This window comes from Gopherus evgoodei, chromosome 11 (genome assembly GCF_007399415.2).
Source record: "Gopherus evgoodei ecotype Sinaloan lineage chromosome 11, rGopEvg1_v1.p, whole genome shotgun sequence".
NCBI lineage: Eukaryota > Metazoa > Chordata > Testudines > Testudinidae > Gopherus > Gopherus evgoodei.
In genome coordinates this window covers 76,364,200-76,378,050 of record NC_044332.1, presented here as the reverse complement: position 1 = coordinate 76,378,050, position 13,851 = coordinate 76,364,200, and the positions used below count along the sequence as shown (strand labels likewise).

At 42.8% G+C, this 13,851-nt stretch overlaps 1 protein-coding gene across 2 annotated transcripts in view; it reads right to left on the bottom strand.

Annotated features, from left to right (window-relative positions):
- XRCC5 (X-ray repair cross complementing 5) overlaps nt 1-13,851 on the bottom strand; it is an 80,955-nt gene that overhangs the window by 19,702 nt on the left and 47,402 nt on the right. For both annotated transcript variants that reach the window (XM_030579947.1, XM_030579948.1), the window contains exons 15-16: nt 10,217-10,310; nt 7,899-7,968 (exon numbers count right to left, since the gene is read on the bottom strand). In XM_030579947.1, coding sequence (XP_030435807.1) covers nt 7,899-7,968; nt 10,217-10,310 — 164 coding nt within the window. The remainder of the gene's footprint in view (nt 1-7,898; nt 7,969-10,216; nt 10,311-13,851) is intronic.

The window sequence follows — 13,851 nt, the reverse complement described above, 5'->3', positions numbered from 1 at the left end:
GCTATACATGTGGATGTGATGCACTGATTGACTGCCTAATGTCATTTCTCTGAAATGTTTGGAAGTAAGAAAAATTGACAACATTGCAACAAGCTCAAAGATTCAAAGAGTGACAGTGGTATTACTAATTCTTTCTAGACATTTCTATAGTGCTCTTCACCATAAATTCCACATATGTAATTGCAGCAATACCGCTTTACTAGGAGAATACTGAAAGTACATCTAATCTAAACACTCTGTGTTTTGGCCACAACGCAGGCTGTCTGATAAGATTTTTGATGCTAACCAATTGCAAGAAAAATTCACAGAACCAAACAAAAGACCTATTGTCATAAACAGATAGTTAAGGGTTAATGTCTCTTTTACCTGTAAAGGGTTAAGAAGCTCAGTGAACCTGGCTGACACCTGACCAGAGGATCAATAGGGGGACAAGATACTTTCAAATCTTGGTGGAGGGAAGCCGTTGTTTGTGCTTTTTGTTTTGTTCATTGTTCGCTCTTGGGGCTAAGAGGGACCAGACGTACACCCAGGCTTTCCCAATCTTTCTGAATCAGTCTTTCATGTTTCAAAATAGTAAGTAATAGCCAGGCAAGGCGGATTAGTCTTATGTTTGTGTTTCCTCAACTTGTAAATGGTGTTTTTGCTGGAAGGATTTTTACCTCTGTTTGCTCTAACTTTGAATCTCAGGCGGGGGGCGGGTCCCTCTAGTCTATATGAATCTGAGTACCCTGTAAAGCATTTTCCATCCTGATTTTACAGAGATAATTATTACCTTTTCTTTCTTTAATTAAAAGCTTTTGTTTTAAGAACCTGATTGATTTTTCCTTGTTTTAGAATCCAAGGGATTGAGTCTGAACTCACCAGGGATTGGTGGGGGAAGAGGAGGAGGACGGTTAATTCCTCTTTGTTTTAAGATCCAAGGAGTTTGAATCTGTGTAAGCCTCTCAAGGCAACCCAGGGAGGGGAGAGTCTGGAGTGAAAAAGAGGGGGATGGTTAATTTCTCCTTGTTTTAAGACCCAAGGGGTTTGGGTCTTGGGTTCCCCAGGGAAGGTTTTGGGGGAACAGAAAGTGTGCCAAACACTGACTTCTGGCTGGTGGCAGCGTACCAAATTTAAGTTAGTAATTAAGCTTAAAAGTAATCACGCAGGTCCCCACTTCTTGAACTCTAAAGTTCAAAGTGAGGAAAAAGCCATGACACCTATGCACATTATTTTATCAATCTAACTCAAGTCTGCCAGTAATCCTAGTCTCTAGGGGCTTATAAGAAAATATGGCTGTTAGGATAAGATGTCCACTGTTATCCAACAATTAGAGAATAGACAGCATGCTTGTAAAAGTCTATCCAGGTGAAATGATGTTCAACCCTTTTGGCACTATAATGATGGCAGGGTGCATAATGTCCCTGCTGTGTTTTAGACTTTTCTTTGAAGCAATGGTAGATGAAGCAATTCCTGATCTATCCCTGGAGTAAAGATTAGATTTCACTCAGACAAACTAATTTATTTTATTTGCATGCACTGACAAAGTTGTCAGAAGCTCTTATTAGAGGAACTGCTCTTTGTGGATGACTGAGCACTTGTAACCTACTCTGAGCAAGACCTGCATAAAATGACATCTTTGTGGCCACAAACAGTAAAATAGAGACTGAAGCTATTTGAAAAAAAACCACAGACTATGAAAAATGTCAGCTTCACCCGCAATAATTATCACGCTAGTAAGTCGGCCTCCTCAAATACAGCAGATCATGTCAGCCAGAGTGGCAATGTACAGCGACAAACCACACATGCTTCAATTACAAAGTGAAGATGATTATGGTTTGGCAACAAATTGGAGTGCCAGTCTCAGAAAGCGCTTCCGCCCCTGCCTCTTTGAAATCGGGACAATTCTTGTGCCTGTCTAAATCAGGACATTCTCTAATCATCCCCAATAGATACATATACTTTCAGTGAGCTGGCTTTAAAAGGGTTATACATTGTGTATTCTGTGAAACTCAGCACATAGCCCTCTGTTTACTTAGCACGCACACTGCTTTCTTCCATGAATACCACAAAGTTACAGCCCACTCTTGCGAGGTGCAATAGCTTTAAAGTGCTAGTGTAGTCACTGCACAGGACCAGCTTGTACCCTTCTTCACTTCTTTAAAACAAAAAACATCCTGTCAAGCCTTTCTGAAGGGTTTGTTGTTGTTGTTGTTTTAACCTGGGAAATACCAGAAACATGGCTTCAATGGTTTTGCTGGAGAACTTGTTGGGGATAGTACAATATGTGTATCATTAGAGTCCTCACCTTAATAACGGAGAAAGGAGGTGGTGGCGGGGTTGATTTTTAAAATACGACTTTTTTAATACCTATGAAACTTCAATTTCTAAAAAAAACCCTTTCTTTCTCCAAAATATTAAAGCAGTCTGATTAAAAATCCTTTCTCCTCTTAGTAGCTTCACTTTTACTCTCTTGGCTCTTGCAAAGTCGTCATTTGACTAGGTCTTCAGTCATCACAGGATTTTTTTTATTCCTCATTTTTTTTTTCCATTTTTCATTAGAAATTGAGATTCTGCCTAGCATGGAAGACTCTCAGGCATTCTTTCTACCGCATAAAGAAGCAAAATAGAGCACAAACTCTCTTTTCTCTCATTTTTATGTCAAATTTTAAAATAATGAAATGCAGGTTGGTATCTGGTTACTTTTTTCAATAAACTATTTGAATGCCACATAATATATCTCTCTCTGCATAGGGGGTTTACATTTCACATTTTCTGCAAGAAAAAAATATTTCCCTCCTGAAGTATGATACCAAAAGTACAAAAATCCAAAACCATTCAGCAGGTTTAAGGCAGAGTCCACGATTATACACCACAAGAAAGCAATATATCAAGCCATTAAAAAGTATGTCTGTAATTTTTTTATATATCAAGCTATTAAGGGCTTTAAAGAAGAAAAATGGATGTGCTGAAAACGTTTTTATTTACACAGTGTCTCCCATCTCTCTTCCTTAATGGGTATCTGAGCTACATTCCATATAACCATATCCTGTAATTATAGCCCATATCATACACAAAACAAAGGCAGATTGCTGGAAGTGACAAAAGCCATCCAAACACAGGTGGCAACCACTTCAGGGACAGTTACTGAATAACGGACAAGTTTAAATATAACCTTAAATATAAATAGTTTTCAGTATGTCCATTATGCAGATTTTAGTATTTGTAGCTTAAATCCCTTTCCTATATGATTTACTTAATTGCTGCAACAGAGTATTTTATTTATGGTTTTTATTTGGATCCCACTTTGGCCTACAGTATAATCCATTGCCTTTTGATGTTTCTGAGATTTGGAAGCACCATGTCAAATAACATTTCTGAATGAGGGGATTTCTGCTGTTTGCTTGAATTAAAAACCATTTAAAAAAAAACAGGACATTTGTTTATAATTTAAGTGAGTTTTAACTATCAAAATTTTGGGCAATAAACAGTGATATAAGCTTTAACAGACTGTATTCATAAATGTATATACAACTTAGCATACACATCAATCTATGTTTCAAAGGTGCAAAGAACTGAGTGAAATACTCATGAAATACACTGTGCAGATACCTTTTGTTTTGATTAGCAAACAGACACTACATTTAGTGGCAATAGGTTGTGGCGGGACACACCTCATCTACTCAAAACCTTAAAAGAATGAAAATAATAAGCAGAAAAACTTGTGCAGCCCTTTACATCTTAATATTGCCTCCAACACTATTGTTAACATGCTCCATAAGGCTTTCAATTCTATCTCCTAGAGGCAGCAATACATACCCAACTTTATCCAACTTACACTATAATGCAAAATCTTAACAGTGACCTTACATGCTTTTATATCAGCACATCTAACGGTGGCATTCCATGCATTTTGGTAGTTATTCTGCTTTACCACTGCTAATATTGACTGCCGCATTTATTTCGCAAAAAATAGAGTAGCCTGAAATTGCCTTCCTTAATATGGACGTGGGGTTGTGGGAGACTGCCCAGGTCAGAAAAGAGACCAGGCTGCTTGGATCAAGAGGGAACAACGAATGCATTCCAAGAACGTAGCTTCCAGCAGCCAAACACCCATAAAAAAGCTGGCACCCATGAGCCTCCTTGCACAACTCTATGGGCTGCACTTTGACCACCACCAGCCTACAGGCCACCTGCAAATCCACTAAGTGCCTCCTACTGGGGCAGCAACCAAGGTAGGAGCCCTGCGTTTACCTGGGCAGAAGAAAAGCACAGCTAGTCCCAACAAATGGATCGTGGGGGGAAAGGAAAAGCAAGGTCTCATAGAAGGAATTCAAGATCCAATATAAGTGAAAATCTTTCCCCAATCCCCTCCCACTAAAAATAGCAGATTCTCTCATTTCCCAGCATTTCAAAGCAGTTTCTTTCTCACTTGTACTGTTCCTAACATGCAATCACTATCAGTCACCAGAAGGGGGCTTTGATGCAAAAGAGCAGGTTCCCAAATACTAAAAAGAGAAGATGAAGGCCTGGTCTACACTACGCGTTTATACCGATTTTAGCAGTGTTAAATCGATTTAACGCTGTACCCGTCCACACAACGAGGCCCTTTATATCGATATAAAGGGCTCTTTAAACCGGTTTCTGTACTCTTCCCTGACGAGAGGAGTAGTGCTGAAATCGGTATTACCATATCGGTTTAGGGTTAGTGTGGCCGCAAATCAACGGTATTGGCCTCCGGGCGGTATCCCACAGTGCACCATTATGACCGCTCTGGGAAGCAATCTGAACTCGGATGCACTGGCCAGGTAGACAGGAAAAGCCCTGCGAACTTTTGAATTGCATTTCCTGTTTGCCCAGCGCGGAGCTCTGATCAGCACAGGTGGCGATGCAGTCCCAAATCCAAAAAGAGCTCCAGCATGGACCAAACGGGAGATACTGGATCTGATCGCTGTATGGGGAGACAAATCTGTTCTATCAGAGCTCCATTACAGAAGATGAAATGCCAAAGCATTTGAACAAAAATCTCCAGGCTATGATACAGAGTCCACAGCACAGTGCTATGTGACAAGCATAACGGAAAGCCAAAGAATCAAATGGATGCTCATGGAGGAAGGGAGGGGGTACTGAGGACTCCAGCTATCCCACAGTCCCCGCAGTCTCCGAAAAGCATTTGCATTCTTGGCTGAGCTCCCAATGCCTGTAGGGTCAAACACATTGTCCGGGGTGGTTCAGGGTATATCTTGTCAATTTACTCTCCCTCCCACCCACCCCCTCGGTGAAAGAAAAGGGAAAAAAATCATTTCTTGACTTTTTTCAATGTCACCGTATGTCTACTGCATGCTGCTGGTAGATGGGGTGCTGCGGCACTGAACAGCAGCATCCTCTCCCCTCCCTTCCCCGGTGGCAGACGGTACAGTGCAGTAGGACTGGTAGCTGTCCTCGTCATCATCCCGTGAGTGCTCCTGGCTGGCCTCAGGTAAGGTCGGCCGGGGGCGCCTGGGTAAAAATAGGAATGACTCCCGGTTATTCCTGGCAGATGGTACAGAACGGCTGGTAACCGTCCTCATCATAGCAACTGGGGGCTGAACTCCATCACCCCCCCCCCTTCATGTCTAAAGAAAAGATTCTGTACTGCCTGGACTATCATAGCAGCGGGATGCTGGACTCCTCTCCCCCTCACCGTTTAATATCCTGCCTGGACTATCATAGCAGCTCCCTCTCATTTTATCTCACTAAAAAGTCAGTGTTTCTTATTCCTGCATTCTTTATTACTTCATCACACAAATAGGGGGACCCTGCAACGGTAGCCCAGGAGGTTTGGGGGAGGAGGGAAGCAACGGGTGGGATTGTTGCAGGGGCATCCCCTGGAATAGCATGCAGCTCATCATTTCTGTGGGATCTGACACAGAGCAGCTGTGCTCTCTGGTTCTCTGATACACTGGTTCTCTAGTACACTTGCCCCATATTCTAGGCAGGACTGACTCTATTTTTAGATAAACCATAAAGGAGGGAATGACCCGGGGAGTCATTCCCATTTTTGTCTTTGTGCCCCTGGCCGACCTCAGCGAAGGTCAGCCAGGAGCACCCATGACAGCAGCAGACGGTACAGAACGACTGATAACCGTCATCTCATCGCCAATTTACAATGGCACAGCAGATGGTACAGAATGACTGGTAATCGTCTCTGCTACCTTGCGAAGGCAAATGAATGCTGCTGTGTAGCACTGCAGTGCCACCTCTGTCAGCGGCATCCAATATACATACGGTGACAGTGACAAAAGGCAAAACGTGCTCCATGGTTGCCATGCTATGGCGTCTGCCAGGGCAATCCAGGGAAAAAGGGGCGTGAAATGATTGTCTGCCGTTGCTTTCACGGAGGAAGGAATGAGTGATGACATTTACCCGCGACACTGTTTTTGCACCATCATGCACTGGGATCTCAACCCAGAATTCCAATGGGTGGGGGAGACTGCGGGAACTATGGGATAGCTACAGGATAGCTACCCACAGTGCAACGCTCCAGAAATCAATGCTAGCCTCGGTACATGGACACACACCGCCAAATTATTGTGCTTTGTGTGGCCACGTGCACTCGACTTTATACAATCGGTTACAAAACCGGTTTATGTAAAATCGGAATAATCCTGTAGTGTAGAGGTACCCGAATTCTGAACACATTCTGCCCACTCCTGAAAGCCAAGGTTTTCAGAGACAGAGGGTCCCTTTAACATTTTCTGAGAGGCACCACCTGAAACTGCCGCACCTGTCTGCACCTTAGTACAGGATCATTCTTCTCATTATACTCCAGGCTGGGTCTCGTTTGCAGCTGTAAGTCTTTTACTCATTCCACTGTAACTGTGCTCTATGAATATTTTCAGAATTCCTAGGTATTATGCGAAAATGATGGCCAACCCCATGGGGGTGAGGAGAGGGAAATTTTCAAGATCAGGACATGCAAATATCACAGTCAATGGATTGGTCACTGCTGTCTGCACTTCCTCTCGCCTCTACATCAATGTCCCCCTTCTTTTCTTTTCTGTGTGCTGAATAATAGGCTGATTGAGTGCACCTTTAATACATACAAGTGCTGCCTTCCTATCTCCCATCATTCATATACTAGCTAATTATTCATACTCTCACTTTCACTTCTCCCCTAAATCCACCTATCCTCATTCACTCACTCACAAGAGTAATAGGGCAGAGGTTCTCAAACTGGGGGTCGGGACCCCTCAGGGGGTCACGAGGTCAATATATGGGGGGTCGTGAGCTGTCAACTTCCACCCCAAACCCTGCTTGCCTCCAGCATTTATAATGGTGTTAAATATATTTAAAAGGGTGTTTAATTTATAGGCGGGTCACACTCAGAGGCTTGTGATATGAAAGGGATCACCAGTAAAGAAGTGTGAGACCCACTGTAATAGGGGATACCTATTTATTTATAGGAGTACTTGTGGCACCTTAGAGACTAATAAATTTATTTGAGCATAAGTTTCGTGGGCTACAGCCCACTTCATCGGAAGCTTACGCTCAAATAACTTTGTCTCTAAGGTGCCACAAGTACTCCTCTTCTTTTTACGGAAACAGACTAATATGGCTGCTACTCTGAAACCTATTTATTTATGCAGATTATTAGAAACTAAATTCTTATTTTTCACAGAACAGGATAAATCAGCAGTAGCAGGACAGCCTTCTCACATGCTGTCCTGCCAACATGCCTCAATCCTGATCCAGAAAAACCACTTCTCCGTAAATGAGCAGAATGTTCAGTTTATCCAGTTCACACAATCCCTGCCCTTAGCTGAGGCTGTCAACAAGAGGGCCAATTAGTGCCAACTCTGGTGATGATTTTTCTGTTATGGCCATTTGAACACTGAAGCTGCTGTTAAACAGAGTTAAGGCAGATAAAAGCAACTTACCTTCCTTGAAGTTAGCATTCTTTTGCCTCACTAGAACACGGAAGTTTTCTGCTGGGTTAATACTCCCAACCTACAAAAGATTGAGGAATGATTATACTACATGCCAACGCATAGCTCCCCTTTCCTCCTGTATAGCTCCACTTTCCTCCTGTATATCAACAGAAATATTTACAATCAATTTATTTCAATATGGATGGAGAAGCTACATTTTTTGCTATTGTGGGGTCAAATAAAGGACAATTCTTAGGATGAAATGTTAACCCTGATCAGAGGCTAGTTTTGACATGAACAGCTATACAAGATGAACCTACACTTACTGTACTTCCCTCCTAGAACTGATCACATTCTCTAGGGTCAGAGGTACAGGAATTCAGGCTGTTGGCTAGTTCAGATTCAAGACTTTTTGTAGTTTATTCATCCTAACCCATGCTTAATTAGGAGTGAGAGTTCTTAGCAATGTGGGTACAGAGTAGCTGATCTGGCCCTCCAATAAGACACTGGAAATGAAAAGCTAATACTCAATTCAGTTAGCTGCTGCCCTTTCTGGTCCAGTCTGACATTTCAGAGCTGATGCTTTGAGAAAGCGTGTAAGTGCAGAGACCTCACACCATCTAAGGGAACTAAAAGCAGGTCAGGCATAAAGAAAGATTCACTGCAGAAATGGGCAGAAGAGCTACAGACATACAAATCTATGCTGCTTAGCATCCTTTTTCCAGCGTACCACATTAACTCTGAGTCACAACAAAATGTACAGTCAGTCTTCTCTTAGAAAGGCTCCACTGTTCTGAAGATAGAGGAGAAATACTCTTGGCTCTGTTCTCTACTTGATCAATCTAACCCACAACATTATATTCTTCTTTAAGGCCAAATTCTGCCTTCTGCTAAGTACTGGCTTGTGGCTCTGAAGGAAGTACTTGGCCCCTAGTATTCTAACAAATATTCTAATAGCAAACTGAAAAGAATGCAAGGAAAAGGTATATAATTTTTTAGATTGCAAGTAACTTTCACAGTAAAGGTCTGGGAATGGAAAAAGGTTTATGTAGCCCATCCACTTGCTTCCTGCATCCTTCGGACTATATTCTATATATAAACTCCCCCTATATCACCATACTCATTTTGGCTTCAGGGAAAAGGTGTGTTTAAAATCTTCTCCCTAAACAGTGAGTCAAAATTCTTCTAAATTTATTTTATATTTTAATGCTTTACAAGCAAACATTTCTCACACACATCTTCTAATAAACTGCTTCTTCCTGTTAGTGGGTTGGGTTTTTTGTTTTTGTTTTTTCATTTTTTAAAAGTATACTATGCTATGCTATTAGAAAATCTGATTTTTATGTTGGGTGTGAAATGAGCACAGCCCTCTTTCTTTTTAAATCATGTCATACATTTCAAGTGTTGAAAAGATCTGAGATATTCTTTTATCTTAATTTATATAAAATAACTATTTTTTTCTCTGACACCAAAATCAGGCAAGCAAAGGAAGATGCATAGCTCCGACACATACTTGCATGCCAATGAAGCCTAACAGATAGGAAGCTAATTTAACTGTTTAACTTAGGTGGCAGAAATAAACTAATTTTGTGACTTGTATTCCAAAGCAATGCAGACAATAGGCTCTGAAATCAGAGCAACATTTGGAAAAAGCGGAATATGAAGGGCTTTAGGGTACGACTATACTACCCGCCGGATCGGTGGGTAGTAATCTATCTATCAGGGATCGATTTATCGCATCTTGTCTAGACGTGATAAATCAATCCACGAATCGACGCCCATACTCTACCTCAGCAGGAGGAATAAGCCGCGTTGACGGGGGAGCGGCAGCAGTCGACTCACCGCCGCGAGGACGGCCAGGTAAGTCAAACTAAGATACTTTGACTTCAGCTACGCGAATAGTGTCGCTGAAGTTGTGTATCTTAGATCCATCCCACCCCACCCCACCCCCCAGTGCAGACCAGCGCTTAATTTGCTTTTTAAAGAGCAAATACAAGAGAAAACTAAGTGCAAATTCTGCTCTGGTATCTAACAGTGAATCTCAGTTCTGAAATTCTATTTATCTTACACCTACGGAATAGCTCTTGGGAGTTCCATGCACACTGGGAAGGAAGAATTTTGCCTTAAAAGCAGTCAGAGCTAGCTGGCTACTACATTCAGATATATACAAGAACAGGACTAGTCAGTTCATTTTACATCCAGCAGGAAGTAATTCTCAATCAAATGTATTTCAGATGAGAGATGCCCCTCCATTAATATAAAAACAGTCCCCAAGGGAAGGTCTAGAATTATTCTTTCCCATGAAAGAGAGGATTTGTAAAGCTTACAGTGGTGACATTGCCTTCGGCAAGGTTTGCGATGCTAAAGATGCCTTCTTCATTTTCAGCATTTGCCTTTTTAGTACTGGGTCCATCTTTATTGCTGGAAGTGAAGATGACAAAAAAATAAATGCAGCAAATCAAAACAAACCAACCTCCCACCTGAGCAACAAGTGAGCGTGTTTGTGCAACGTATGATAAAAAGAGAAGACCAGGATGACAATTTTGTTGTATGATTGTCTCCACCCTATGGACAAACCATATACTGATAGAAATGTAGGGCAGGAAAGGATGTTGAGAGATCACTAAAGTCCAGCCCCTGTACTGAGGCATGATGAAATAAACCTAGACCATCTCTAGCAGATGTTTATCCAACCTGTTTTTAAAAACCTCCAATGATGGAGATCCCTCAGCCTCCCTTGGAAGCCTGTTCCAGAACTTAACTACCCTTATAGTTAGAAAGATTTTCCTTATATCTAACCTAAATCTCCATACCTTATTCTTCCTACATCAGACAGGAGGAGAGAGCATCCCCAAGCAGAAACAATGGATCAAATTCAACCTTTGTGTAAGCAAGAGCAACCCTGACTGAAGTCAATGGATTAAGTGCCCAGCTATGCTAGGGTTGAATTTGGACAAAAGACTTTTTCCCACCACCAGGAATGTGGGACACTGCCAGACCCATTATGTGGAAGTTCACATGCTAAGACTGCCCAGCTTCATTTTATAGCATATTCGTGATCCTTAGCATTCACATCATATTTCTTTTAAAGATGAAATTGCCAGAGCAGGTAATGGAAACTTAACATTTAAGTAAGAAATCTATTTACCCTTCAAATATTATTTGCTAGTTCCTGTCATGGAATTGACAGCTATTAGATATCTGTGTACACAGAGAGCTGAGAGTCTAATAACCCATCTTCTCCATCAGTGTACTCTAGAGCTTTATCAACTTCCACTTACAGCTGTCAAAACTTACTAGACAAACCTCAATTAGGTATGGGAGTGAGCTTTCAAAAGACAAGTTTTAATTTTTTTAAATTAATTATGGTTTTAGGCCATCTTCTAACTTTGTCCTGTCAGATAACAGATTCCAAGGTGAAGACTCAAACAGAGAATGAATTTTGTCAGCTAATATAATATGGCAAACTTTAACAGCACATCTTAGGGATGGGAGAAGAAAATCAAGCTAATAATAACAGGAAAAATCAAAGATGTGTATAATTCTGTTCTCTGCTCTTAAGCATAAATGTATGAGGCTATTGAAAAAGGAAAATCAATTTGAGGTAAGAATGATAGAGCTATAAATGATTACAAATATTGTGAATTAGCCCTGGTCTACACTAGGAGTTTAGGTTGAATTTAGCAGCGTTACATCGATTTAACCCTGCATCCGTCCACACGGCAAAGCCGTTTTTTTCGACTTAAAGGGCTCTTAAAGTTGATTTCTGTACTCCTCCCCCGATGAGGGGATTAGTGCTGAAATCGACCTTGCCGGGTCGAATCTGGGGTAGTGTGGTCACAATTCAACGGTATTGGCCTCTGGGAGCTATCCCAGAGTGCTCCATTGTGACCACTCTGGACAGCGCTCTCAACTCAGATGCACTGGCCAGGTAGACAGGAAAAGGTCCACGAACATTTGAATCTCATTTCCTGTTTGGCCAGTGTAGCAATCTGCAAGTGAGTGCAGATCTCATCAGCAGAGATGACCATAATGGAGTCCCACAATCTCAAAAGAGCCCCAGCGTGGACCGAACGGGAAGTACAGGATCTGATCGCTGTATGGGGAGATGAATCCGTGCTATCAGAACTCTGTTCCAAAAGACAAAATGCCCAAATATTTGAAAAAATCTCGAAGGGCATAAGGGACAGAGGCTATAACAGCGCTGCATGAAACTGAAGGAGCTGAGGCAAGCCCACCAAAAAACCAGAGAGGCAAACAGCCGTTCCGGGTTAGAGCCCCAAACATGCCGCTTCTATAATGAGCTGCATGCCATTCTAGCAGGTGCCCCTACAACTACCCCACCTCTGTGCTTTGACTCTGTCACTGGACTAGCACGCAATAGGGATGCGGGTTTTGTGGACAAGGAAGATGAGGAGGAGGAGGTTGAAGATAGCTCACAGCAAGCAAGTGGAGAAACAGTTTTCCCTGGCAGCCAAGAACTGTTTTTCACCCTGGACCTGGAGTCAGTACTCCCACAAACCCACCCAAGGCTGCCTCCCAGACCTGCCAGGCGGAGAAGGGACCTCTGGTGGGTATACCTTTGTAAATATTATACATGGTTTAAAAGCAGGCGTGTTTAATGATTAATTTGCCCTGGCATTTGCAGCCAGTACAGCTATTGGAAAAGTCTGTTAACGTGTCTGGAGATGGAGCGGAAAATCCTCCAGGGACATCTCCATGAAGCTCTCCTGGAGGTACTCCAAAAGCCTCTGCAGAAGGTTTCTGGGCAGGGCAGTCTTATCTGTCCTCCAACAGCGGCAAATGTTTCAACGCTCACACTATCTTCTCCTTCCCAGAGGCTAGCCAAGATTAGAAGGTGAAAAAAACGCACTCATGATGACATGTTCTCTGAGCTCACGCAGTCCTCCCACACTGAAAGAGCCCAGCAGAATGTGTGGGCAGACAATGTCAGAGTCCAGGAAAGCACAATATGAATGCGAGGATGGGTGGTGGGCTGAAGATAATAAGTGGTGGGCTGAAGATGATAGGTGGCATCAGCTTGGTGACAGAAGGCAAGAGGCAATGCTGAGGCTACTGGAGGAACACTGATATGTTCCAGCGTATGGTTGAGGTTCAGGAAAGGCAGCATAACCACAGACTGCCACTACAGCCCCTGTGTAACCAACCGCCCTCCTCCCCAAGTTCCATAGCCTCCTCATCCAGACACCCAAGAATGTGGTGGTGGGGGCCTCTGGGCACCCAACCACTCCACCCCAGAGGACTGCCCAAGCAACAGAAAGTTGGCATTCAGTAAGTTTTAAAGTGCAGTGTGGCCTTGTCCTTCCCTCCTCCCCACCCTACCCGGTGCTTCCCTCCTTCCCCACCCCTCCCGGGCTACCTTGGCAGTTATCCCCCTATTTGTGTGATGAATAAATAAAGAATGCATGAATGTGACACAACAATGACTTTATTGCTTCTGCAAGCAGTGATCGAAGGGGGAAGGGGAGGGTGGTTAGCTTACAGGGAAGTAGAGTGAACCGAAGAGGGGGGTCATCTAGGAGAAACAAACAGAACTTTCAAACCGTAGCCTGGCCAGTCATGAAACTGGCTTTCAACGCTTCACATTCTGCCACCATTCTGCACTTGCTCAGCCTATAGCTGAAAGGCTCCTGACTACTGTCCAGGTTGCCTGTGTACAGCTTCATGAGCCATGGCATTAAGAGGTAGGCTGGGTCCCCCAGGATAACTACAGGCATTTCAATATCCCCAACGGTTATTTTCTGGTCTGAGAAGAAAGTCCCTTGCTACAGCTTTTGAAACAGACCAGAGTTCTGAAGATGCGAGAGTCATGTACTTTTCCCGGCCATCCCATGTTGATGTTGGTGAAACGTCCCTTGTGATCCATCGTACTTGCAGCACCATTGAAAAGTTCCCCTTTCGGTTTATGTATTCACTGCCTTGGTGCTCCGGTGCCAATATA